Source organism: Ictalurus punctatus, chromosome 15 (assembly GCF_001660625.3).
Source record: "Ictalurus punctatus breed USDA103 chromosome 15, Coco_2.0, whole genome shotgun sequence".
In the NCBI taxonomy this organism is placed as follows: domain Eukaryota; kingdom Metazoa; phylum Chordata; class Actinopteri; order Siluriformes; family Ictaluridae; genus Ictalurus; species Ictalurus punctatus.
The window spans coordinates 18,601,821-18,628,300 of record NC_030430.2 but is presented as its reverse complement, the minus strand read 5'-3'; the positions used below and the strand labels follow the sequence as shown (position 1 = coordinate 18,628,300).

Sequence of the window (26,480 nt, the reverse complement as noted above, 5' to 3'; positions counted from 1 at the left end):
TATAACCTCTATCTACACCAAAGGAGCGGCTACGTTCATGTGTAAGTGTGTGACACATGTTCCTCCTCTGCACGCTGACCTCGCAAGAATGGCAAAAATAACTCAACCTGCTCTGCCAGGGGAGTCTCAGCTCAGACGCTCTAAAAAGCACGTGGCAGCCATAACGCAACGGGAGGAAGAACATGAATGTGGTGTGCGTTACAAGCCCGGATGTGTTTGTTTGCATCTGTAACAAATAGAGAACAAGCTTGGGTAGCCCTGAGCCATGTGATGCTTTCAACACAAAGGTAGATATCTCTTTATTCCAATACTCCCGGTCTCAGTTGACACGCCGTGCATAGCAAAACAGACGTGTACCGTGGCGACTAACAAAGCTCAATACCACCCCCCTGTGGGCTGGATCAAACCCACCCCATGTTTCCTCCTGTCATATTATTATTTCCTGATCGCTGGTTTTATAGCTATAGCGCTGTAATTACAAGGTAATAAGTAAGTCAATAATACATGCATGAGTGCTGTTTTATCCTAGCATTCTACTATAAGGTCACTGTGCGGATTAACTGTATTCATCGGATTGTCCTTTCGAACTCTTCAAGTTTAACACTGCTCAGGTTATTTATCAAATATCCCAGCAATAATCTGACGATTGTCTGTGCAATCATTTGACTTGTTTATTTATTTACTGTGAAAAGTTTCTTTTAACGCAAGGTCTCCACCCTGTGGCTGGAAAAAGCCAACCTTCACCTATTATTACTTTTCTTATCTATTCAATTTTCTACGCAATTGAAATACGGTCAAATTTATCCAAAATACACGGATTGTACCTATGACGATAAAGATTAGCTGGACTCAGCTTGATTCTCCTAGACGTTTAGCGAGGACAGTGTACACCAACAGCGTTCTACACCTGATCTAGACACATGCCGGGAGTCAGAAGAGCTTAATCATCAATATCAGCAACATTATTTCTGGAACCAAACTAATACCCATACTAATGGAAAGGTGGAAAGGGTTTTTTTTTCCAGTAAATCGATCAAATAACTGCAAATCTGAGTTTCTGTATATGTCCTACTTATTGAGCTGAAACACAACTTCTTCCTCATTCTTCTTGACAACACATAAAGTTTTCCAAAGACATAACTACTGTATACACGCACATCAATTGTTTTGTTTTGTTTTTTACGTTGTGGCATTCTAGAAAACTCATTATGCAAATCTGTCCCAGAGGTATAGTTTCTGTATTTGTTATTTAGTTCAGTAGTTCATGCACATGCTGTAGGAATAGAGCATCACTTTTCAGCACAGAAAGCAGCACACTACTAAGGTTAGAAGTCCAATCTTAAAGACAAGCCCTCTTTTAAGCCATGTGAGTGCCAGACTTGGTGGATAAAATGCACTGAGGGTCATCATTGGCAAGTTAGGAATAATTTTGTGCACCCCGAGAAGCTTGATCAATAAAAGAGAAGTTATTGCTGGACCACGGTGCTGTCAGTAAGTTTGCTCTCAGAGCTCAGACACCGAGGCAAAGCGTCGCCTTTTTTTTTATTCCTTTTAACTCTCTCATCTTCTCCAGTTGATTTTTTTTCTTGAATGTAATACACATTGCTGGCTAGCTACCATAGCTGGCTAGGGTGATGATGTCTCGGTGGAGAAATAACGAGTGTCAGGATAAATGCGGAAACCCGAGAAGCATCTCGGCTTGCAAGTTGCGAGTCCCCTCCATCTGCTCCGTAATGTTTTCACTCCATTCACACAGCTGGCATTAATAGTAAACAACAAACAAACATTTCTTTGTCTTTTCTTTTTTCTTTCTTTCTGTCTTTTTTTTTTTTTTTTTTTTTTTTTTTTACAATCCCTGAGCTTTTGCCTCTTACCTTCCGGCTTGTTTTCGGCAGCCATTTCCCCTCCGCGCGCCACATCCTCCTCCTCCTCCTCCTCTTCGCGAGCGTTGGGTACCACCACGCGCGTGCACGTCGAGGACAGCGCGAGGAGGGTCCGGCGGAACGGGAGGCAACTCCAACCCTCTCCACCATTGGCTGTGGGACGATGACTGACCACGGGATGCTGAAATGGTCTGCGAGCTCGGCGAGAAAACGACTTCCCTTTCCAAGAGTCCGCTCTCTATAATTGGGCGGCGGAGGGATGTTTAGGTGCAGCTTCCACGCCTCGGAGAAACGACCAGCCAATCCGGGATGAGCTCGCGCCTGAACAGTGCGCCGTCAAACGAGTGCGTAAGACTGGACGCACACAGGAGGCTTCCTTAAAAACCATCAAATGTGCACTGGAAATTGTTTTAGTTAGCTTAAGATAAAACCTTAAACCAGTGAATAGGGGTATTATTATTATTATTATTATTATTATTATTATTATTATTATTATTATTATTTATGACGTGGCAAAAAGGGGCAAGGAGTAGCACCACCTAATATATGCAGAATATAGGCTACTGATTTGTACGGTGCAACATCAGTGTCCACATGCTGGCTCTATATAATTCACCTAGATGTGCTTCATTAAAGAATATGTACACCCTGAAATACATTACATATCCATCCATCCATCCATTTTCCATACCGATTGTCAGACAGGGTCACTGCATGGGGAGCCTGGAGCCTATCCCAGGGAACATGGGGCACAAGGGATGCCAACCCATCGCAGGGCATAATCACACCCATTCACACACTATGGTCAATTTGGAAATGCCAGTCAGCTTACGATGCACGTCTACAACATTTACAATGTCTTTGGACTGGAGGAGGAAACCGGAGTACCCCGAGGGAACCCCTGGAGAACATGCAAGCTCCTCGCTCACAGGCTGGAGGTGGGATTCGAACCCCCAACAGCAGAGGTGTTTTTATTGCAAGGCAAACGTGCTAACCACTAAGTCACTGAGCCCCCCACATTGTATATGTTTAGATTGAAATATATGTGTTGAGTGACTCTACCGCTGATTTGTTGCTTGATGCTGTGTTTTCATTATTACTGTGAGAGTTTGTGTGCCGCACTGATGACACGGGGGGACATCGCAACCCTGCTTAAAAAAAATGATGTAAATTTACGGTATTTATTTTACAGCAAAATATAGTTTTAGGATTTTATTACACGATTGTACTGTAAACAAGGCAATCAAAGCAGTGCAGTGGATTACAGTAAAATACCAGAAGACACAATGCATAGTGGCAACCTTTCTGACTGACTTTGAGTTCTGGCAGTTGAGCGAGTTGTGGTGGCTCACTGGTTGAGACTTTGAGTTACAGATCTGAAGGTCATGTGTTTAAATCCCAGCACCACCAAGCTGCTGTTGATGAATTTGATGAACAGCAGCTCTGACAATAGTGCTGGCTGTAATTAAAATCACAGACATATATTCATGGGCATAATGGGCTTCTAATGTGTTATAGTTTCTATAGTAACAGCTCATTTTCCGGGTAATTCATATTCATATGGCGGACAATAAAAATAATCTAAGACTCATAATAAATAGATTTTATAAAAAATAGATTTAAAATGCTATTTAACAAAGAAAATATGGTGACGTTTTATGTGCCACAAAAGGGGCGTTAGCTGAACTGTTAATCATCCGGAGCTGAGCCCAGATTCTTATCCATCGAAAAACTTTTTAAAATGTACTTAGACCATTTGCATGTAATTTCTTTCTTGCATGTGAGGGCTAATTGCTTAAAAAATGTGAAAATTGGACAAAAAGTTGGATTTATCATAAAACTTGCCCCGGGTGTTATCACTGTTTGTAGGACTACCAGACCGATAAAATATAAAACTTTTTTGGCTATCTAACATGAGCCTAGGCTAGTTTTGTGTCGCTAGCCAAGGGGACGCACAACTAAGCTATCACTGTGGGTATAGCTGCTATAGTGCCATGTAAAGAACGTTATCTGTCCTTATGCTCTGCTCATATCATATTCACGTAACGTATTCATATTCATGAACTCATATAGACATTTACGCACCTTGTTTTCCTGCTCAGGATGAGAGGATGTCACTGTTTCAGTTTCAACCCATTTATTGGTTAAAAAATATATAAATTTTCCTCACACTGACTGTGTGAGCTAGCATTTGGCAGAATTGAGAACTGTCAGCCAATAAGACACAAGTATTTCCACGTATTTTCCTGTAAACCCTGTCTGATTGGCCTCGCCTCCGTTCACTGAAGATACAAAATTTCAGGCTGTCTTCTTTTACTGATGATTAGTTACGCAGTCACAAACCGCTCCAAGTGGAGAATTATTCAGGGGTAAAGAAAAAATCTTTGGGGCTACAGCCCACAATGCCCAGGCCAGGTTACGCCCCTGTACCACAACATGTATGGAAGGAGTCTCCGATATCAGCACATTGCACATTGTAGGTTTTCCCCCACAGAACGTCTTCAGAACATATGGGTTTGCGCTTTGTGGTTTCTGACAAGCTGTGTTTTTGTTCTATTAACTTCAAGAGAGAGATAAATGAGAGTCTGCCGAAGGAGCGACTGCTTATAAGTGCTATAATGCAAGCGTTAACTGGAACTAACTTGTCTTGCAGAGGTTCCACAACATTAAATGTTTAAATTGCACAATGTGTCATTTATTAATGTATTAAAACTGGTAATAATTGGCAAATCACTGTAGTATATCAATAATAAAGCACTTTGGGATGTGCTATTATAGGAAAATAATCGACTTCACATCAAGCCACATCACACCACCCTGTCATCAAATAGTTTCCTAAAACAGCATGCCTTGTAATTTTTTTTATGTTTAATTCCCCAAGCAACTTACATTAGACATCCCTTATGGGTAAGATTTGAGTATGGGTACATTCCAGTATGAGAACATTTTGGACATTCATGTCCTTAGTAATCACGTATGCTACAAAATGATGTAGGTAGAGATTAGGTTAAGAAAATTCTGTTCTTTTAAAGTGTTCTTTAAAGACTTTTTAATTAAATTTAGTGGGATTAGGAACTATTCTCAATTATTTATTAATGAGGGAAATGATTTGCAGTAATGAGGTAGGCTTGTGTGAAATACGTAGTCAGTATAGGGTTAATGGAGGAAAAAAATGGACAGAATACCAGATGTGGTGCTGAAGGGACAGCTCCACAGAGAGAAAGACTCATACAGAAAGAGGAGGAGGTTTTAAACACGGTTCCAAGTGGTCCATGTTCAGCATATACTATACGGTCAAAAGTATGTGGTGCCCTGGCCATCACACCCATACATGGTTAATTATTACCCTACGCTGGATCTAAATGGCCCAAACCTGTTTCATCATGACAATACCCCTGTGCACAAAGCGAGCTCCGTAAAGACATGGTTGGAGTGGAAGAACAGCTTTGGGATGAATTGTAACACTGTACACTAGGCTTTTTCACTCTATATCAGTTCCTGACCTCACTAATGCTCTTGTGGCTGAATGAGCAAATCCCCACAGCCACGATCCAAAATCTAGTGAAAAGCCTTACCAGAAGAGCGGAGGTTGTTATAACAGCAAAGCGAGGACCAACTCTGTGTTAATGCCCATGGTTTGGGAATGGGCACATATGATTGTGATGGTCAGGTGTCCACATACTTTTGCCCACATAGTGTAATTACATCTGAAAATGACTTTCATGGATTTTAATAATAATAATAATACTCATCGTCATCATCATCATCATCATCATCATCATCATCATTATTATTATTTGAGATATTTGAGATGGCACCAATCCGATAGCAATGATCAGTATTGGGTTGATACCAGCAAAAATGGTGGCTTGGATATCTTAGAATGAATTTGAGCTGATCCTGTAATAAATAGAAAAGATTGGAACTGGGTTTGATGGTCAGGCATCCATGTAGTTTTGGCCGTATAGTATATTTGCAAGGTAAGTAATGTTTGTGTGAAAGCTACCGTTTTCTCAAAGTCATGTTTTTAGATATTTAGATACCTTTTCTGTAGATTTTAAATTGCTTTACTTAAAAAATATTATTATTATTATTATTATTATTATCCATCTATTTTCCATACCACTTATTCTACACAGGGTTGCAGTGGGGCTTATCCCAGGGAACTTGGGGCACAGGGTGAGGGACATCCTGGATGGGGTGCCAACCAATCAAGAGGCACAATCACACACACTGTGGACAATTTGAAAATGTTAGTCAGCCTACAACACATGTATTTTTGGACAGGGGGAGGAAACCCCTAAAGCATGTGGAGAACATGCAATGTGCGGTAATTGAACCCCCAACCCCAGAGGTATGAGCCACCATGCCCCCCTATTATTATTGTTGTTGTTATTGTTTTTTTGACGATGATGATGATGAGAAAGAGGAGGAGGAGGATGATGATGATGATGATAAGGAGGAGGATTAATTTGTTTTTAAGTGGATCCACTTTTACATTGTGCTTAGTTATATTATCCTTGAATTGTCTGGAAAAACCTTGCTAATTTTGAATGCACTCATGACTATGTAAGTGGCCTGACACAACTGAGAGATTAATGAACATTCTTTAATTGCAGCGAGCTAATAGATAATGAATTAAATGTTTCTTTGCCTGCAGCAAAAAATAGACCGTGAAATGCCATCATTAAAATATGATCCTTATTGCTTGCATTCGATTGATAACATGGGAAATGGGAACGCTCTCCAGATCCTGACCTTTTCATTGCCGATAGAAAAGTCATGAAGTGGTAAAGTAGCCTAATTGATAAAGTGCAAAGACCTTTGCTTTGCCAGACCTTGTTTTCTCTGTGTCTGAAAAAAAAAGAATGTGTTCCTGCATAATCAAATCGTGATCACTTAACGATCATGTGGGGTTTAATTCTCATTCAGCAAAATGAATTAAAGCTTTAAAATAGTGTACTTAGGCCTGTAGCTGCATAGATTAATTTAATTCTGTTTACTTTTTACAAGTAGGAAATGTTCACTGGTAATTAACTACGCCTGTGTGTTAATTCATTTGCATTTTGTTTATTCTCTATTTAAGCAATAGTTTGTTTATGAAGATAATAAATCTCATCCGTCTGCATGTCATAATTAATGAAAGTATCATTTCAGATTAAAGATGCCTACCAATAATAAAGCATATCCTAATGTGCAATAGAGTAGGCGCTGAGAATAGGCTTTTAGTTTTTGTAGATCTCCAGAGGTAAGAATTTGTACATAAAAAAAATACCAAGCTGTGCATGGAGCTACTAATAAATCCGTTTCCATTTAGGAATAATTACGGCGTCGATTATATAAAGTGCACATAAAGTTTAGAGCACAGTTTAATACACTTTGTCTTGTCTCTGGGATTATATTTCACATATATAGAGAGCAGTTACTTGCAAACAGTTTATTCAGCATGTTAAAGAAAGAAAGAAAGAAAGAAAGAAAGAATGAATAAATAAAAACAATTCACCTCCGGTCCTGATGGGGGCGATAAAGTTCCCAGATCCGTGTGAAAACGGACGCTGGACGGGATGAAAGGTTGTAAACATGGCGGCGGCCTTGGAGGAGGATGAAATTGATAATGATGATTACTATTCTCTATTAAACGTGCGGAGGGAGGTATGGAATCCACGTTATTTATTTCTAAATATATGATTAGAGAGTTTGAGGTCCATGTGAATGGGAATATTTTGCATAATGTTAATGCAAATCAGGATTCAGAGTGAATTGAGCTAAAGCGTTAGCACTGTGACCCTTGCTTATCATTGCTCAGTGCAGCTAAACTGTACACACCTCTTTACAAAAATAAAATTTCTGTTCATTTTTCAACGCGTGCCATACAAATACGTGACTTTTGAACTATCGGGTACTCTTTCCGTAAACTTCCTGCAAGTAGTGTAGTTTTCGCGAGGTTTGTTTTAAAGCCTTTATGCTTTTAAAGTTATGCTAGCGTGCTGTAAAGCTAGCTCTGAGTTACTTTTGTTGCCGCGAGCCTCGAAAGGAAAGTCGGGTGTCGTTAGTTTCTAGATAGTTCTTCCCTGCAAACTTCTCTAAACGAAATGTACTAACACGAGGTGCATGTTGTGTAACGTTGCCTCTGTCTTTAACGTCATTAAGGCTTTAGGTCGTTCAGTTAATTCTGTCGTTACACGAGGGACTGGTGTTAAAGTGGTGCTGCCTTCACTTGCTATCGAATTTATCGTTGATAAACGTTTCCGATCTGAAGTCTGCTTCAAAAACTACAAATTCTACACATCTGATTTATTATTATAATTAGTATTTTTATTTGTTACTACACATGACTCTATAATGATGTCTGAGACAGTTACAGGAAAGGACACTTGCAGTATTGTTTTTTAAATACATACCTATTCAGTAGTCAGCAAACAGGTAACACACACTGGCTAACATTTATAATCTAGCCATTGGTTAAATAATATACAGCATTACAGTGGAGGTTGTCTCAAAAGTCTCTATACATAGGGGACTATGTTTGCTAGGCTGTGCCTTCGTCAGTGGATGTCCGTGGACGTCCGCTTCTCGATCGGTCCGAACACTTCCAGGCTTGATGAATTTGTTAATAAGTTTGGCGGGAGTCCCGGGAAACGAAGAAACAGACATTGCTGCAAAAGAAGCGTTATCAGGTGTCCAATACCTCCCACTGACCTAAAACCCATAATAAACTTGTACATTAACAATAAATGGCAAAGTGAGAGGGACCAATGCACCATGAACAAACCCCATGAAACCAGCCCTATTGTTGGCAAGAGAAACGTTTCTCTGTTTTCAAATCACTGGGACCAGATCGTCTACACCCGCTGTCGAATAGCTCACTCCTGGATGACACACAAGTTTTTAATATTAGGAGAAGACTCAGCAACATGTAGCTTTTGCCAGAATCCATTATCCTTGAAGCATGTTTTATTAGACTGTACTAGTCTTAACCCCTTGAAAAACCATTTTTATTTAGACAACACTCTGGAAGGAATTTTTAACCAAATCAAACCTAATGCAATTTTATAGTTTTTAAGAAAAATATATTTTAAAAACCTTATATAGAGTCCCTTAGATATTTCTCGCCATGAAAATAGAAAGAAAATAGCATGACAAACATAATTAAGTTTGGCTACAGTGTCACGTGTGTGTGTGTGTGTGTGTGTGTGTGTGTGTGTGTGTGTGATGTATTCGCTATGTATCATGTTAAAGTCCATCGCAACCTTATGACTGCTTCCTGAACCAGCCGTGAGAATCATTTCAGTATGCTTTTCTTTTGTTAAAGGCCATCTAGCTACTTGGTTTATACATATAAACTAGATAGCCTTTAACATTGCATTTGACAAAAGAAAAGCGTACTGAAATCATTCTCATGGCTGGATCAGGAAGCTGATCATATATATATATATATATATATATATATATATATATATATATATATATATAAAACTATGTATGAAAATTTTGGAAGACCTTTTGCTAAAAAGTGTTCATTTCCCCTGTGTATGGAGACTTTTGGGACAGCCTGTATAATAAAATCTAAGGGCGATACCAAAGCAACTCAGCAACATTAGCAGTTTACTTGTATTCATTCATTCATTCATTTTCAGTAACCGCTTTATCCTGATTAAGGTTTGTGTCCATCGTAAAGGCACCATGTTCACATTCATCTACACACTCAGTCACACCTAAGGGCGATTTAGAGTGGCCAATCTGTGACTATGATTTTTGTAGGTGGGAGGAAACCCACATCAATACTGGGAGAACATTTACAGCATTTGGGAGATGCCCTTATCCTGAGCAATTTGCTTAAGTACCTTTTAATCTCCATCAGAAATCATATACTCATATACGGGGCGGCTGTGGCTCAGGTGTGTCCACAAATCGCAGGATTGGCGGTTCGATCCCCGGCCCACATGCCTCCACATGCCGAAGTGTCCTTGGGCAAGACACTGAACCCCAAGTTGCTCCCGATGGCAGGCAAGCGCCTTGCATGTGAGTGTGTTTGTGAATGGGTGAATGAGTAAAGCGCTTTGTAGAACCGCTACGGTTAAAAGGCGCTATATAAGTGCTAGTACAAATACGTCTGGGTTTAAGAATATTATCAAGCTGAAAGAGAATTTAGTACCAAACGAAAAACACACAGCACAAGTTTTTTTTTTAATTGAGCGTTTGTTGAAGAGGTAGGACTCGGCTTCTTTCCAGCATCTGGGTGCAGTACAGACAAGAGTCTTGTTGCATGATTTCTTTGTACCTTCCCCTGAGGGATTATGGGTCAAGTCGAGCCATGTGCCATTCGAGAGGCTCAAAAGGACTTACTGCATTATTGCTTATTGTATTATACAGTATTACAGTAGACCAGGGGTGTCCTGTCCTATCCAGAAACGGATCGGTGTGGATGCAGGTTTTCATTCCAACTAAGCAGAAGCCATACCCGCATCTATTGAAAGCCACGCTCGACTGATTAAACAAGTGGAATCTGGTGTGGCTCCTGCGTGGTTGCAGTGAAAACCTGCACCCACACCGATCCCTTTCCGGATAAGATTGGACACCCCTGCAATAGACTAAAATGTCAGGAAGATCCCAAATCAGTTCAGGAATGCTAGCAGTTCTCTTGTATGTAAAGACTGGGAAATAACTCTGTCTGAAGAGCACATGAAGGCAGCAGATTGTTTATTACAGTTCAACTAAAGTCCACCAAGTGATAACTAGGCCTGTCACGATAACTACTTTTGTTGGATGATATATTGTCCCAGAAATAATTGCGATAAATGATAGTCATTTTAAGACTATTTTATTTTCATATAAAATAAAAAGTAATTTTATTTTATGCCACTGATATAATGATGATGATGATATAATAGCATAATAACGCAAGTACACCCTTTAAAAGAGCAGTGGACTTTTAATTCTTGAGAATATTCAGACACTGGAATTGGTATGTCAAAGAAAGTTCAAACATCCTAAATAAATGAAGTAAATAAATTAAAACCACACAACCAAATCAATACATAAAGGGGGCTGTAATACAATATTGTGAATCCTTTATGCTTTAGTTATTCATTGTCCGTTTTTTAGTGCGTTGTTACGGAAAGTGCGTATTCACAGCGTGACCCATTCTACCTAGCGCTTAACTTTGCATTCACGTCATTTTGTGCAGAAATGAGCTGTAATATTATATTCATGTACGTTTATGCATATATCTGATTAATCTCAGATGTGTTTTGGATGCATTTTGGCAAGTTAATTAACCCGCCAATAAAGCGCTTCAGTTTACCGCTGTTCCTTCAGCGTTCTGCTCACGCAGCTTAAGCGGCTCAATCCCCGACGTTATTGACTCGAAACACTAGAACTCTTCTGTATAGATTTTTCTTCTTCAAAAAACATCGTTAGTGTGTTGTTAATATTCTGCGTGTCATTTTTTTTTCAACAGTATGGTTTAATTAAAATCTGTGCTAGTGCTTGCTACACATCATATATTTGAATGCACACGTTTTTTGCAATCGAATGTGCACTTTTTTTTATTTTATCTTAAATTGGAGGAATATTTGAAGTTGGAATTTTAATTCGACAGCTCTTGAGCAGACGAGAGGACAGAAGCAGCGCGAATGGCTTTAATGTTGTTCATGTTCATTCTTATGTAAATAAACATGCATGTAAACCTGATGGGCGAGATCGTCGTCGGTAAAAACGATCGAGGTCATGTCCATTTATCGTACGATAAGTCGATTATGTCATTATCGTGACCGGCCTAGTGATAACCATAATGTGAACCTAAACTTGAACCTCCCAGTTTGCCTACATGGGATCTTAGTAGAGTTCAAAAGCCAAAATTTGTGTGTATTCATTTTCTGGAAGCATGACTGGAGTAGCCAGGTTATCCTGTACATGTATATAAGTACCCTTTATACATACAGTTACCAACTAGTCCATCTGTTGCTCACTCTCCTTCAATGGAAAAGGATCACCACTGACCAAATATTATTTGTCTGGTTGATTATTTTAGGCACAGACGTCACATTAACAGTCTCGCTGTATACTTACTGGACGCATACGTTGTTAGTCCATCTTGAAAATATAACTTAATTTTTCCACACAGTGTGTGCTAATCATCATCTCAGTCATTCATCAGTGTCAGTGAGTGACCAAAGGCAGCTGTTTTGATTGGTTGACTATGTCTCCTCCCAGTGTACACTTATACCAGTGCCACACACGTTACCGCATCACTCTCATGTGGTCCCTTTCCATTGACTGGTCCATGATGAGCTCCAATAAGTACCTTTCTGTTTACTTACAAATTGCACTTTGATGGTGTGTATCAGATAACATAGGCAATGAATGTCGGTGTAGTGTATGTACTTGGCCACTAGTTGTGTGTGTGTGTGTGTGTATAAACATGCAATAAACATGATATAAACATGCAATGAAATACATTTTTAAAATCTGTACCTCGTGGAAGTTTTAGTCACGCGTGTCTTGTACTTTCAGGCCACACAAGAAGAACTTAAGGCATCGTATCGGCGTCTTTGCATGCTCTACCACCCTGATAAACACAGAGATCCTGAGCTGAAGAGACAGGCAGAGCAGCTTTTTAACCTGGTGCACCAAGCATACGAAGGTGAGCGGTGGTGTTGCGTAATCATTCGTCTCACCCGTGTCTCATCTGTTACACAGAGTTTAAAACACACAGGAAGTATTTGGGTGTTTATTTTTCTGTGCAGTGGTGCAATTTTTGCAATCTGCCCTGCTGTTTTTATTACTCTTTTGTTTTATTTTGTTTAGTACCACAGTGGAACAACCCTGTTGTGATTTTATTTCCCTCTCTGTGCAGTTCTAAGTGATCCACAATCCAGAGCTATCTATGATATTTATGGGAAGAGAGGGCTGAGCGTGGAAGGATGGGAGGTAAGTCATGGTTCAAATGGGGGTTGACTGTAACAATGTTTTTTTAGTTTTAGTAAAGAAAGAATGAGGCAATCTTTCATCAGTCTTTTGGTAAAGTTGTTTGAGAACTAAAAATTCCTGCTGGATTTATAGTGATTATTATTATTATTTTTCTTCGTGCTTGTGTGTGTGTATTTTGATCAGTAACAATCCCCCGTGTATAACTGAGCATGTTCACGGAGCAGCTGGTTTGCATTTATCGACGCCCACAAAATGCCATAAAAGGAAATGCTCACAATAGCAGCAAAATGATGACTAAATGGGGAAAGAGTGCAGTAAATGTTCCAGAGACACACACTGATTTACTAGACTCCTCCTCCTTTTATATTGCTCCATTTCTTTTGTCCTAATTGAATGGCCAGTCTTATTTGTCTTAGTTTGTTGATTTTGTTTTGGATTGCAAATCTTTGAAGTCATTATTATGAACTGACCGACTATTGTTTTAAAAATAAAATGTGTGTATGTGTGTACAAGTAAGCTATTTACACTTGACAAAATAATGTGTATGTAAAATTGCAGTAACTTACGTCAAGTATATGATTTGAAGTTGATCAATGGCAGTTTACAATAGTGAGTCTCCTTATGCAAAAATGTGCATAAACTCGGGAACACTCACTGGATACGATTGTTTTTCTGAACCAACCTTTTAATTTTTTTTAATGAATACCATGTTTCTTGTGTAACTGCTTTTGTGTACATTCAGTACATTTACATGGACAACAGTAATCAAATATTAACTCGATTAAGACGATACTCTGATTAAGAAATTAGCATGTAAACAGCGATTATTGATGACCTTAATTCGACTAAAGTCATACTCGAAGTAAACACAAATTGAATTAAGACGTGTGGAGTATTCCTGTTTTAGTCGCATAATCGGCGTGTGTTATAGACATGTACACACCTTAATCACACTATTAACGTTGTGTGGAAGTTTTCGCCACATTTTGCGACAGGACACGTGCACACACAGCAGCGCTCAACCATTTGACGACAAACAAGAGAGCACGGCTGCGTCCAAAACCGTGTACTTACCTGCTGTATAGTAGGAGAAATACATGTGTTTCGGCTAATATATAGTAGGTAAGCGCACGGTTTGGGACGCAGCCCACGGCTTCAAGCAGTCGTCTGTTTGCGCGTATAGCATGACAAATAATTAACTTGAAGTTTTCATAAAATTAAAAAAAAAAAACACATCCAAAACTGTATACGGTACTATAACGAAGACGAACTGTATGTTAATATGCGAAATTCTGAAGGGAACGTCGGACGGCGTGGCACGGTGACGTAATGACGTGTGCCGTTAATCGATCTATGTTCTATAACATGTAAAACAGGAACATGAAAGGAATATTCTAAAAGCGACTCACGTAAACACCTTAGTCACAATATTGTCTTACTCAGACCAAGGTCAATAATTAGATTACTGCTGTCCATGTAAACGTAGTCAATTTCCAAATAAATGAATTCTTATTTGAGGCAAGGTGACTTAGTAGTTAGTACATTTGCCTCACACCTTCAGGGTTGGTGGTTTGATTCCCCGCCTCCACCCTGTGCGCATGGGGTTTGTGTGTTCTCCCCGTGCTTCAGGGGTTTCCTCTGGGTACTCTAGTTTCCTCTCCTAGTCTAAAGACATGTGTTGTAGGCTGATTGGCATTTCCAGATTATCCATAGTGTGTGACTGGGGTGTGTGAGTGTGTGTACAATTGTGCCCTGGGATGGATTGGCACCCTGTCCAGCCTGTCCCCTGCCTTGTGCCCCGAGTCTCCCACAATAGACTCTAGGCTCCCCGTGACCCTTTGTGGATGAATTCATATTCAGTTTGAGAAACGAGGTGTTAATGTTCCTTGGTGTTAATACACGTCTTTTTAAAAAATATATCCATTGTCATTTTTTTTAAGGTAGTGGAGAGGAAAAGAACCCCGTCTGAGATCCGGGAAGAGTTTGAGCGCCTTCAGAGAGAGAGAGAGGAGAGAAGACTTCAGCAGAGGACCAACCCTAAGGTTTCATTACTGTCCCGAACGACTATTTCATGTCAAGGCTTCTGTATTTTACTGATTTACTTATCATCTCTCCGGCAGGGGACAATCAGCGTGGGTGTGGATGCCACAGACCTTTTTGATCACTATGAGGAAGAGTTCGAGGAACTCTCTGTTGGTGGCTTCCCCAACATTGAGATTAACAAGATGCATATATCTCAGTCCATAGAGGTATGGGATGTTTCAAAAGGGAAAATTGACCTATATATTTGAGTCGATGCCATCCTGTTAAATGAAGTGGAAACTGAAATGTGATCAAGTGTAATGGCTCTTATTCATCAAAGATGTTTAGAAAAGAGACATTGATTAATGAAGGAGTATGGACGTGAAAATTCTTTAGGTCAAACGTATATGATCTCCATTTACCATCATATCTTTATCATTTCCATGAAACATGACCCGATTTGAAATTGTACACGCCCTCATTCATGCAGGTGTAGTGGACGTAGCCAAAATTAAAGTATGACATTGATTTGAACTACTACAGTCATGTGAAAAAATAAGTACACCCCATGGAAATAGTTGGCTTTTGTTTTGGACATATTTGGATAAACAAACATTTGATCATCTTTGAAACACTGTCTATTAGTAAAGTTGAGCTTTTTCAATCATTTATTCAACAGAAATACACGTGATATTCTTCTGTGGGGAAAAGTAAGTACACCTTTGGCCTCAGAAGCTAGTATTGCCCTCTTTTTGCAGAAATAACTTTTTGTAGGCGTTGTGCATAATTGTCCTGGAACTTTTGACCACTCTTCCATGAAATATTCTTTTAGTTGTAAAATGTTTGTGGTTTTCTTGCATGTACTGCTCGTTTTAAATCTCTCCCAGCTCACCTACTCCCCCCCCCCCAAACATTTCAATGGGGTTCAAATCCGGGCTTTGTCTAGGCCATTCCATAATCCTCCATTTCTTTTTTTTTGAGCCCATTCCTTGGTGGATTTGTTAGCGTGCTTAGGATCATTATCCTGTTAAAAGGTCCACTTTCGGTTCAACTTCAACTTTCAGACAGATGGCCTCACGTTATCTTCAAGCACTCTTTGAAATGATGCAGAATTCCTAGTTGAATCAGTGAATGCAAGCTGTTCATCCCTGAGGCAGCGAAGCAACCCCAAACCATAACATTTCCACCACCATGCTTCACAGTTGATATGAGGTGCTTCTCCTAAAAAAGCTCTTTGGTCTGCACCAAACATGTCTGCTGTTACTGTGGCCAAACAACTTTATCTTTGTCTGTCCAGAGCACATTACTCCAAAACGCCTGGTCTTTGCTTATATGCTCATTGGCAAACTGTAGTCTTGCAAATGCTTTTTCCTTGCACGCCTCCCATGCAGGTCAAATTTGACACCAATAGTTGCAAGACTCACCAGATCCTGTGATGAAATTTTGGGATTCTTGGAGACTTCTTTTTGCATCAGAAGGTCTGCTGAATTTGCTGGGACGGCCAGTCTATGACAAATTGGCAGTCGTTTGAAATCTGCACCATTTTATAAAAGTTTTTCCTTACAATGGAATGATGTATTTCAACTGATTTGGAGAACTTTTTAAACCCCTTGCCCGACTCAGGCATCCACAACCTTTTTTTTTCTGAAAGCCTTATAAATGTGATAAATGTAGGGGTGTACTTACTTTTTCCATGTGACTGGTCTGTTTTATGTTCATTTAAATTGTGAAAATTACTACAAAATGTAAATTTTGTAAATGTGTCATTTGAAAGTGTATCAAGTTTATTAATAGGCACTGCTTCAAAGAGGATCAAATGTTTGCTTGACCAAATGTGTAAAAAAAAAAAAAAAACAACCCCACAATAATTTCCTTAGGGTGTACTTATTTTTTCACATGACTGTTTTTTTGAAATCCTTTCTTTGTTTATTCATTATTCCTCAATATTAATTTCTCCATCAGATGCTTACACCACTAAATGAATACCACACTGAATATTGAAAAAAATATTTTTTTATTTTTCCCAAACCAATGTAATGATTTCTTTTTGTTTTTTTGTTTTTGTCTTGTAGTAGCCAATTAGAGGTTATGACTTTCTCAAAATATTCTCGTCTCATAATCTCCTTACTAATGATGCAAATTACGAGGATGATTCTTTGAGTGCAGGTGTGCTTTCAAAAATGAAGTTCACACTGTGTGTAAAATTTGCTTAAATTCACCTTGGACGTCTTTTGATGACTCTGAGTCAGCGTCTTTATGTAACTATGTTCTGTCGGCATTATATGAGATTTGCTTTTGCGACATTTTATCACATGCATATGGTTGTTGGTCCCCCCCCCCAGGCCCCTCTGACGACGTCAGACACGGCCATTCTCTCTGGTTCTCTTTCGACACACAATGGCAACGGCGGTGGAAACATTAGCCTGGCTCTACGACGAGTGACGTCAGCGAAAGGCTGGGGAGAGGTGTGCACATTGCTTGCTTGCTATTTCAATACAAACTTGCAATAAACGCTATTGCAGGCAATTACGAAACACTTTTCACCTTTTTTCTGTCTGTAGGTTGAATTAGGAGCAGGAGACACACACGGTCCTCTCCTTGGGTTGAAGATTTTTCGCAACCTGACACCTCGCTGGTGAGTAATGCATGTCAGCAGTGTAGTGAAGTTCTCAAAGAAAAAGAAACTGAAAATAACTATCCTTGCACAAAGAGCTCCTGTGATTTTTAGATGGTTCATCAACTCTATGAAGTTCTTTTGTCTCGGTTTAGATAAACCAACAGCGCCACCGGTCTAGAATAACGAAGACCAGCACATGCCAATGTCTCTCTCAGTCCTTAGTGTATAATGCAGTATTTCATTATAAAATACTGATTTATTTCTGATACACACATCTAAAAACATGGCTAATCCCCTTGGACTCCTGTTAGATAAACAGCTGATGATACTTGAAATCAAACTGCAGTTGTATGAGAGTAGGAGTGAAATGGTGCACTTGTGCTCTGCTAAAGTTATTTTAGGGACTTTTATGGACATGACTGTCAAAGTGGGGACTGTGAAGCATAACCAGGGGTTCTGTAACTTTCTAATATTGTTACAGTTATTATGCCTATAAATAGTGTCTGGAATCTAATGATAACCTATTATAATAAAAATGGGTTCTTCAATTCAGAAACTAAAAACATTTATTCATTCACATTTAAATAATGTTCCTTTTTATTTATTTTTTTAAATGCTAAAGTGTTCCCTGACTGTAAAACAGTTTTATTTAAAACACCAAAAAAAACAAACAAACATCTGGTTCTCATTCAGCTGTCCAAGACACACAAACAATCATGTCTAATCACTGTTGTACGGTTCGATACTACACATGAATTTTAGTTCGGCCCATTAATCCAGTCTGTGTGTATGTTTCAGCTTCATGACCACTCAGTGTGCAATGCAGTTTTCGTCACGTGGTGTGCGTCCAGGTTTAACCACCGTGCTTGCACGCCACCTAGACAAGAACACAATGGGCTACCTACAGTGGCGCTGGGGTGCTCAGTCTTCCATGAACTCCAGCATTGTGAGAGACACAAAGAGCAGCCACTTCACGTTTGCTGTTCAGGTCAGTAATTTATTAAAGCCGGTGATAAACAGACTGTTGAGGAGCGGCTCCACCAACAAGGCACAGTTCATCTATGCTTTTCTACAAGTCAGTGCAGTTCAACATGGCTCTGCTAATATATCTGCCCAGGTACCTTGCGAGTTGAGCTAGAAATAGTGCATTGATTAACCAAGCTGAAGTGCCACAGACTCGACCTGATTACGTCTCTGGGCCTGAATTGCTTTTCTTCCAGCACTGTAATCTTTGTTAATGTAGTGACTGATATAATATTATCACACTACTAGTTGTTCCAGATTGATTTTCAGATATTTACCCACAGTAGTGTTTTCTTGTCAATGATCAAAAAGTCAAATCTACCATCTTCAAATTAGACCAGATGCCAGATGGCTTCCTTTTCGCTGTGTTTACTAATTACACTCAACATCCTCTTTATTAGGAACAACTATACACCTGCACAGTTATCCAATCAGCCAGTCGTTTTAGATTTTAGTCTCACCCAAGCTGGACAGTTGAAGACTGGAAAAAGACCATGTGATTATTTTTTCTGAACTTCAGCTGTCCAGTATGAGGGAGTCTGTGCCCATGATGGTCTCAGATTTCTGTTCTTGGCTGCCAGGAGTGGAACCTGATGTGGTCTTCTTCTGTGTAGCCCATCCACCTCAAGGTTTAATGTATTGTGCTTTCTGAGATGTGTTTTTTTCTGCTCACCATGGTTGTAAAGAGTGCTTATTTGAGTTACTATAGACTTCCTGTCAACTCAGACCAGTCTGGTCATTCAGCCTGCGGAACCTCCGCTCGTGGGATGTCTTTTTTTTTTTTTTTTTTTTTTAAACTCTGAGACTGTTGTGTGTGAAAATTCCAGGAGATCAGCAGTTTATTAAATAATCAAACCAGCCCATCTGGTATCAACAACCATACCATGATTTAAGAGCACACTTTTTCTTCATTCTGATGTTTGTTTTGAACATGAACTGAAACTCTTGACCTGTATCTGCATGATTTTATGCATTGCACTGCTGCCACATGATTGGTTGATTTAGATAACTGCATGAATGTGCAGGTCTACAGGTGTTCCTAATAAAGTGGACTGTGAATGTATATTATGACACAGCGTATTACCCAGTGCTGTAATGTACAATGCCATTTCAGATTTAGCCTCAGAAGTGTGTCTTTGTGTAGCATTTTCACATAAGTTTGCTCTGCATTCTATATTTTCAAGATTAGAGATTATTGGCACACTTTTCCACGTTTGAGTATGCATGCTTCGATTAAAACAAACTTGTAGTGTGTGTCTTTTTTCATGGCAAAGAAATACAAGTTATACATCTCACAAAGGGTTTTTTTTTTTGTAATCAATACTGGTCACCCCATAACTTCCAGAACTCTTGCTATTTTCAGAGTTCAAATACCAGGGGTTATTTAGTGTGCATTCATGACATATAGTCCCATTTTAAGTCTATTATAGTTTCAGGTTGTAACACTACAAATGTTGAAAAGTTCCAATGGGGCTGAAACCTTATGCAAGGCACTGTATATCATCCTGTTGTCTATTTCTTGTTACAGTTGGGGATCCCACATACTTTCATTATGATGAGCTACCAGTACAAATTCCAAGATGATGACCAGACCAAGATCAAGGGTTCTGTTAAGTATGTGTTTGAGTCCTGTTATTCTAAAATTAGCTGCAATTGCCTTTGGATTGCTAGTCCTACCTTAATATATAAACAGTGAACTCTGTTCAGTTTTGAAGGCCTATTTTTCACATGCAAGCATACCTTGTGTACAGATCGGGCATTTTCGGAACAGTGGTGGAGTATGGTGCTGAGACGAAGATCAGTCGACACAGTGTTCTCGGTGCTACCGTCAGTGTTGGAGTGCCGCAAGGTGTTTCCCTCAAGATCAAGTATGAAGCTGATGGTTTAAAAAAAAAAAAATAATAATTTGTTCAAGTAATTTTTGCACCATGCATGAAAAACAACTTTTATGTTTTAGGTTGAACAGAGCCAGCCAGACATATTTCTTTCCAATCCACTTGACAGACCAGCTCCTTCCCAGTGCGGTGTTCTACGCCACTGTCGGACCTCTCGTATTTTACTTGGCCATCCAGCGGCTTGTTATCAAGCCTTACATGTGTGCGCAGAAGGAACAGTAAGCCAGTTTTTCCTCCATACTCCATGAAAAAAGATTGTGATTATATTGCTACTAAGTCATTTTCATTATGCACAGTTAAAACTGATAATAACATTGAAATTGCACTCATAATATACAGATGCAGAATTTATAAGCAGTTTGTGTTCATTTGTTTTTTGGGTTTGTATTTAATTTACTTGTGACACCCTCTCTCTCACTTTAGGGAACTGGAGAAGCAGCGGGAGAGCGCCTCGTCTGACATTGCCAAGAAGAAGCAAGAGGCAGAGTCTGCCGTAAGTCCACATGGCACTGTTGTAGTGCTTTATGTTCTTAATGTGGACTATTTAATCACAGTCCTTCTGATTAGTGTGAAAGGAAGCAGTACATTTAGATTACACAGTTTTACATTTAGATTATTATTTGTCCCTCAGTAACTTTGTCATAGTGATAATTCTGTGGAAAAAACCTTTCACACTGTGAAATTTGACATTTTCTACTGTATATACAGGATGATTAACATTTTCTGCAGTGCTACTATAACACACTGTACCTCCATCATGCGTGGCTGAAAGACCAAGCCACAACCTTTCTTTTAAAGCCCAACCTCAACACAGTAGCCATTACAACAGTTCTATAAAGACTCTTTAATCATCATGTAGACCTGTAAACTATAGACTACCTCCAGAAGTAAAGAGTCCATACAAATTCCACTGAAAAATGCCAAACACTGTCTGAAAGCAAATGTCATCTCTTCATTTATCTTGCATTTATCATGTAATAATTGAAAAAAACAATACCATTAATAAACATGTCCATATTCTAAAAGAGATCTGTATATATTTCTACCCACGTTTATTCCTTTCCACATCCATTTCTGCAGCCGCATTTGTTAACCTGGCTCCTTAACTAGCAATCATGATCTTGGTAGATAGCCTAAGCAAGTTTAGAAAGTTAATCAAAACCTTTCTAGAAGGGAAAGTCGAATCAAAACCAAACAAGAGTTTGAGGAACACGCATTGTCATGACGTCACTTGACTCGTCTTGGCCCAAATCCGCTGTAATTTTGAAAAATTGCAAGCTCCTACGAATATTGCCGAGTTTCATTGACTTTGTGTTCATTTCTGAGACCGCTAAATCCTGGAGAGACTGATAAATAGAGAAACAGTACATTTAAATGTGTAGTTGCAAAAATGTCAAAATATACTACTGGTCTATTTTTCCTCAATAGCCCTTTCTAATGCTACCGTAAATCTGATGCACTTTTGTGACCAACTATTTTCAATAAACAAGATTGTTGGTAAAATTATTGCACACATTCTTGTCTCAGGTTCTGCTGATGCAGGAGTCTGTGCGCAGGATCATTGAAGCTGAGGAGTCAAGAATGGGTAAGAGAACATGAGTACATTTAGTTTGTGTCAAAACAGTGTTTTTTGATTTACAAATTCAAATTACAAGCGTTTCGTGTGTGATACATGATGTCATGAATTCCCTGGTTAAATATTTAGCGTCACTGTAGATTATATAATAAAAGCACTACCATATCCTAGCTAATGTACATTAGCTTTAGTTAGTTTTTACAGTTTTACTCCACCATACAGTAACATTACATGCATAGATTCCAGCTGCAGCCCTGAAGGCCCACTGCACCGCATGTTCATGTTTTCCATGCTCCCAGCACATATATGATCCATTTCATGGACGGTTTAACTGTTCTCTCCTGATCTGAATCAGGTTTGTTGGAAATAGGGAAACTGGCCCAGAGGAGATACTCTGCTTTAGAAAGTATTCTCAAAACCTGCAAGTGGCTTCCTGTGGTCATATCACTGACATGTCTCCTATGTTATCAGTGTTGGAATTATTGTCAAATCAATACAAAGCATGATTAATGTGGTCACACACCAAATTTGTTGACTACTATACCTAGATAAAGCATCTGTATTGTGCAGTGGTGACAAAATTAAAGATTTTCTTCCAACGTTCAAATCGGCATTAACTGCCGAAGCTTTACGTGGTTCTTTCCCCTCCAGAATATAAACTATTAAATCATTTAACCCACATTGACCTTGAACAGAATTTATTGATTTATTGAAGATGAACAAATGATGCCAGATGTTCATTTGCAACAGATTTTTAAGTGTCTTCTCTTACCAGGCCTCATCATACTCAATGCCTGGTATGGAAAGTTTGTGACAGACAACAGTAGGAAGCATGAAAGAGCGAGAGTCATTGATGTGACTGTACCTCTGCAGTGTCTGGTGAAAGACTCCAAACTCATTCTCACAGAGGCCTCAAAGGTAACACACTTCAACAAGTTATTTATCTAAATACGATAAAAACATCTTTAATAGGTTTAATATGTTAGGAATGAAACACGACAGCATGCTGGTATAGGAAAATAATCAACAATAGGGTCGTTGCTGTTACTGTAACTTCCAATAACAGCACAGCCTGAAATGTTTTATTCATATGGCATACTGGCATAAAAAAAGTATATATATATATTATACTAGTTAGATTTAATGTTGGAGATCTGCAAAATGAGTTACTTCCTGTTATCTCTTATAGCAGCACCAGCCTCGCTTTTTTTTTTTTTTTCTCTTCCCCATTTCAAAGTTCATAAGACAAAAAATGCACTGCAAGACACCACAATGCATAAAGACTGCTGTCCTGAAGACGCTCCCATGTCAGAAAACTAATTGCTGCTATAATTCTGACTGTTAAAGCACGGGCACTCGAGACTCCTTCCAAATCTTCTCACAGAAAACTTCACCATATCACCAATTACAGGCCTTTTCTATGTCCACTTTTGTAGAGCATCCACAATGCAAATCCCTGTGTAGGTTGTTACTATAGAAACGATAATGTATTGGAACAAGGGCATCAATGCAAATCTGTGTTTTGCCTTGCAGCCAGCACTACTACTGTCAGAGATGCAGTTATACAAAATTAACCAACACCCTCTGACCAATTAGAATCAAGAATTCAGTTAAAAATTGTTGTGGTGTAAAATAGCATAAAAATTTGCATGCATCAAATGTAATTGGATTTACTGGATTTTCATTGTGCATTAATGATATTGTTCTGGGTTTGTGTGTGTGTGTGTGTTCAGGCTGGCTTACCGGGCTTCTATGACCCCTGCGTCGGGGAGGAAAAGAGCCTGAAGGTGCTGTATCAGTTCCGAGGCGTCATGCACCAGGTTCTGTCTGGTGACGCAGAAGCACTCAGGATACCAAAGCAGTGTAAGTCTGTTATTTTTGCTCTGTGATATTGCTATATTGATATACAATTAGTTTTCCTGTTTATATTCGTCCATTGCTAATGTCTCCTGTATTTGTCTTTTCCCTCTTCTTTCTAGCTCACAGAATTGATAATGACACTTAGGAACCATTATCTGCAGGGCTAAAAGGGACAACTTGGACTGACGTATAGGAGAAATGGATGTTATAGTGACTTGGATATTCCCTGTGGCCTAAAAGCCATTCACATGCACTATAGCCTTCATTTTGTGAGTTTTAATCTTTAAGTAAAAGGGCATGTTTAATGGAGTCCAGTGGAAAATGCATGAATTTGTTGAATCCCCATTTGAAAAAACCTGTATCTAAAATCAGTACAAGCAAGAATATGCAAAGTATTTGTTACTTTCCTTGTTATTTTGGCCTCCTGTTTTTTTGTTGTTGTTGTTGGTTTTTAAGACGAATTCCTGTTCCACATAGGAAAATGATGGTTACGGTACTAACATATGTACTGGAGGATCTAAAGGATCCCAACAGTACCTGTATTCAGTCCTCATCAGAGAGTGCTGTTTAACCCTGCTATAAAGACATCAGTGCATGCTGCTGTAGCAATCCACAGAATCCCACTAAAAAGGGGCAAAGGAGTGTCCCAAGCATCAGCATTGCAGCATACAAATATTATTTAAAATGGAAACACTGAATTGTCCTGTACTGGTTAAGAAATTATATCCTAGCCTCTATGATACTTGTGCTGGCCAATCGTTATAAATATTCACCCTACCATTCTATCTGAAGCTCAACTAACCCAGAGCTGAGAACTCATCACCTGCCATATGAAACTGTTACATGAATATAAAGCATGGGGACATTATAATCCAAATTTTCCTCAATGATCAAACAAATTGACACGTACCACTGGCTTTGACATTCTGTGGCTGGAGAGACTGATCTAAAATTACACTAAAGATGCACACTTATATATCAAGTACAGTTAGGCAACCACACTGTTCTTAAACAACGTGACTGGTAATAAATAATGGTGTGAAATATAAGCTTTCATAAAAAGTCCTGTTTTAATGCTACATGGAGAAAAAGAAATTCTCTCTTTTCCTCTGCTACCACAAGCCTTCAGAATCAGACTGATGACTTCTGCAGTTGTTGGGAAGTTGGGGGAGAAAAGGACTGGTTGTGCAGCATCTCTGTTTCTCTCTGAAAGTGTCTATTATCAGTACACACTCTGGACCTGTGCCATGGGGTTGGGAGATATTAATTAAAATGAAAGCAAAATGGTTTTAAATGGTGTACTTTTTTTTTTTGCGATCATTCATGGACTAATAGCCATCCATAGTCTCGATTTTATCCCTAAATCTTGAATTCCACAATCTGGATTAAATACAACTTGACTGTGGAACGCTGCAAGTCCGATTGTATTCCATATGAAAGAAAGTGGCCGGAATGACATTAGCAAAATCATCCTCACAATTTCATCAGAAGGAAAATCCCTGCATTTGAAGCATTATTTCCACTCTTGGAAGACCTTATGAAAGATTTGATTTTATTAGGTATTAGTGTATCATCCAGAAACTGGTGCTGTGTTTCATGAATACTTTTCAAGCAATGTGTAAACTGCATGTCAAACCAAATGTGAGTGGCCTGTTTCCTTAGGTTTGCTGCTTTTCCTTTACTGCTTTTTAGTACACTGTAAGGCCAAAGGTTTGTGGACACCCGACCATCACATATGTCCTATATGTGCTATTTGAACATCCCATTCCAGATTTAGTCCCCCTTTACTGTTATAATAACCTCCATCTCCTTCTGGGAAGGATTTTCACTAGATTTTGGAAAATGGCTGTAGGGATTTGTGATCGATCAGCCACAAGAGCATTAGTGGGGTCGGGCACTGATGTCGGACGAGGAGGCCTGGGGTGCGAGTCAGCATTCCAGTTCAATGGGGTTGACGTCGGGGCTCTTTGCAAAGGACACTCGAGTTCTTCACCACCGGCCTTGGCAAACCACGCCTTTATGGACATCACTTTGTGCACAGGGGCATTGTCATGCTGGAGCAGGTTTAGGACCCTTAGTTCCAGTGAAGGGAAATTGTAATGCTACAGCACACAAAGATGTGCCAGATATCATGTGCTTCAACTTTTTGGCAAAAGTTTGTGGAAGATTTAGTTACAAAACGTTCACCTGTCCCAATAGTCTTGTGTTTTTAAGCTGTTTCGCTTAGGGAGATGGGGCGAGCAGGTTTAGTCTCATTAAGGCTCTTCTTCAATTCAAACCTGTTGCTGTCACACACACATATACATATACATATACATATATATATATATATACATATATATATATATATATATATATATATATATATATATATATATATATATATATATATATATATATAGAGAGAGAGAGAGAGAGAGAGAGAGAGAGAGAGAGAGAGCGCTATTGATAGATATATATATAGAGAGAGATAGAAGTTGATATATATATATATATATAGAGAGAGAGAGAGCGCTATTGATAGATATATATATAGAGAGATAGAAGTTGATATATATATATATATATATATAGAGAGAGAGAGAGAGAGAGAGAGAGAGAGAGAGAGAGAGAGAGAGAGCGCTATTGATAGATATATATAGAGAGAGATAGAAGTTGATATATATATATAT

At 39.0% G+C, this 26,480-nt stretch overlaps 2 protein-coding genes across 11 annotated transcripts in view; one reads left to right on the top strand and one right to left on the bottom strand.

Annotated features, from left to right (window-relative positions):
* camta1a (calmodulin binding transcription activator 1a) overlaps positions 1-2,154 on the bottom strand; it is a 439,144-nt gene extending 436,990 nt beyond the window's left edge. For 5 of the 10 annotated variants that reach the window (XM_017488156.3, XM_053686529.1, XM_053686531.1 and 2 more), the window contains exon 1: positions 1,875-2,152. In XM_017488156.3, coding sequence (XP_017343645.2) covers positions 1,875-1,899 — 25 coding nt within the window. In that variant the 5' untranslated portion in view covers positions 1,900-2,152. Of the gene's footprint in view, positions 1-1,874 lie in introns of all 10 variants that reach the window. The other 5 variants (XM_053686534.1, XM_047160515.2, XM_047160516.2 and 2 more) reach the window with 2 other exon arrangements.
* Positions 2,155-7,406: 5,252 nt separating this feature from the next.
* dnajc11a (DnaJ (Hsp40) homolog, subfamily C, member 11a) lies at positions 7,407-25,102 on the top strand. The gene is made up of 16 exons (XM_017488047.3): positions 7,407-7,535; positions 12,399-12,528; positions 12,742-12,815; positions 14,756-14,857; positions 14,936-15,064; positions 17,180-17,302; positions 17,399-17,472; positions 18,253-18,442; positions 20,006-20,091; positions 20,229-20,345; positions 20,435-20,590; positions 20,796-20,865; positions 21,900-21,957; positions 22,724-22,866; positions 23,682-23,811; positions 23,928-25,102. Exons 1-16 carry the CDS (start codon positions 7,464-7,466, stop codon positions 23,951-23,953), a joined length of 1,680 nt encoding a protein of 559 aa, XP_017343536.1. The 5' UTR covers positions 7,407-7,463; the 3' UTR covers positions 23,954-25,102.
* Positions 25,103-26,480: the final 1,378 nt, after the last annotated feature.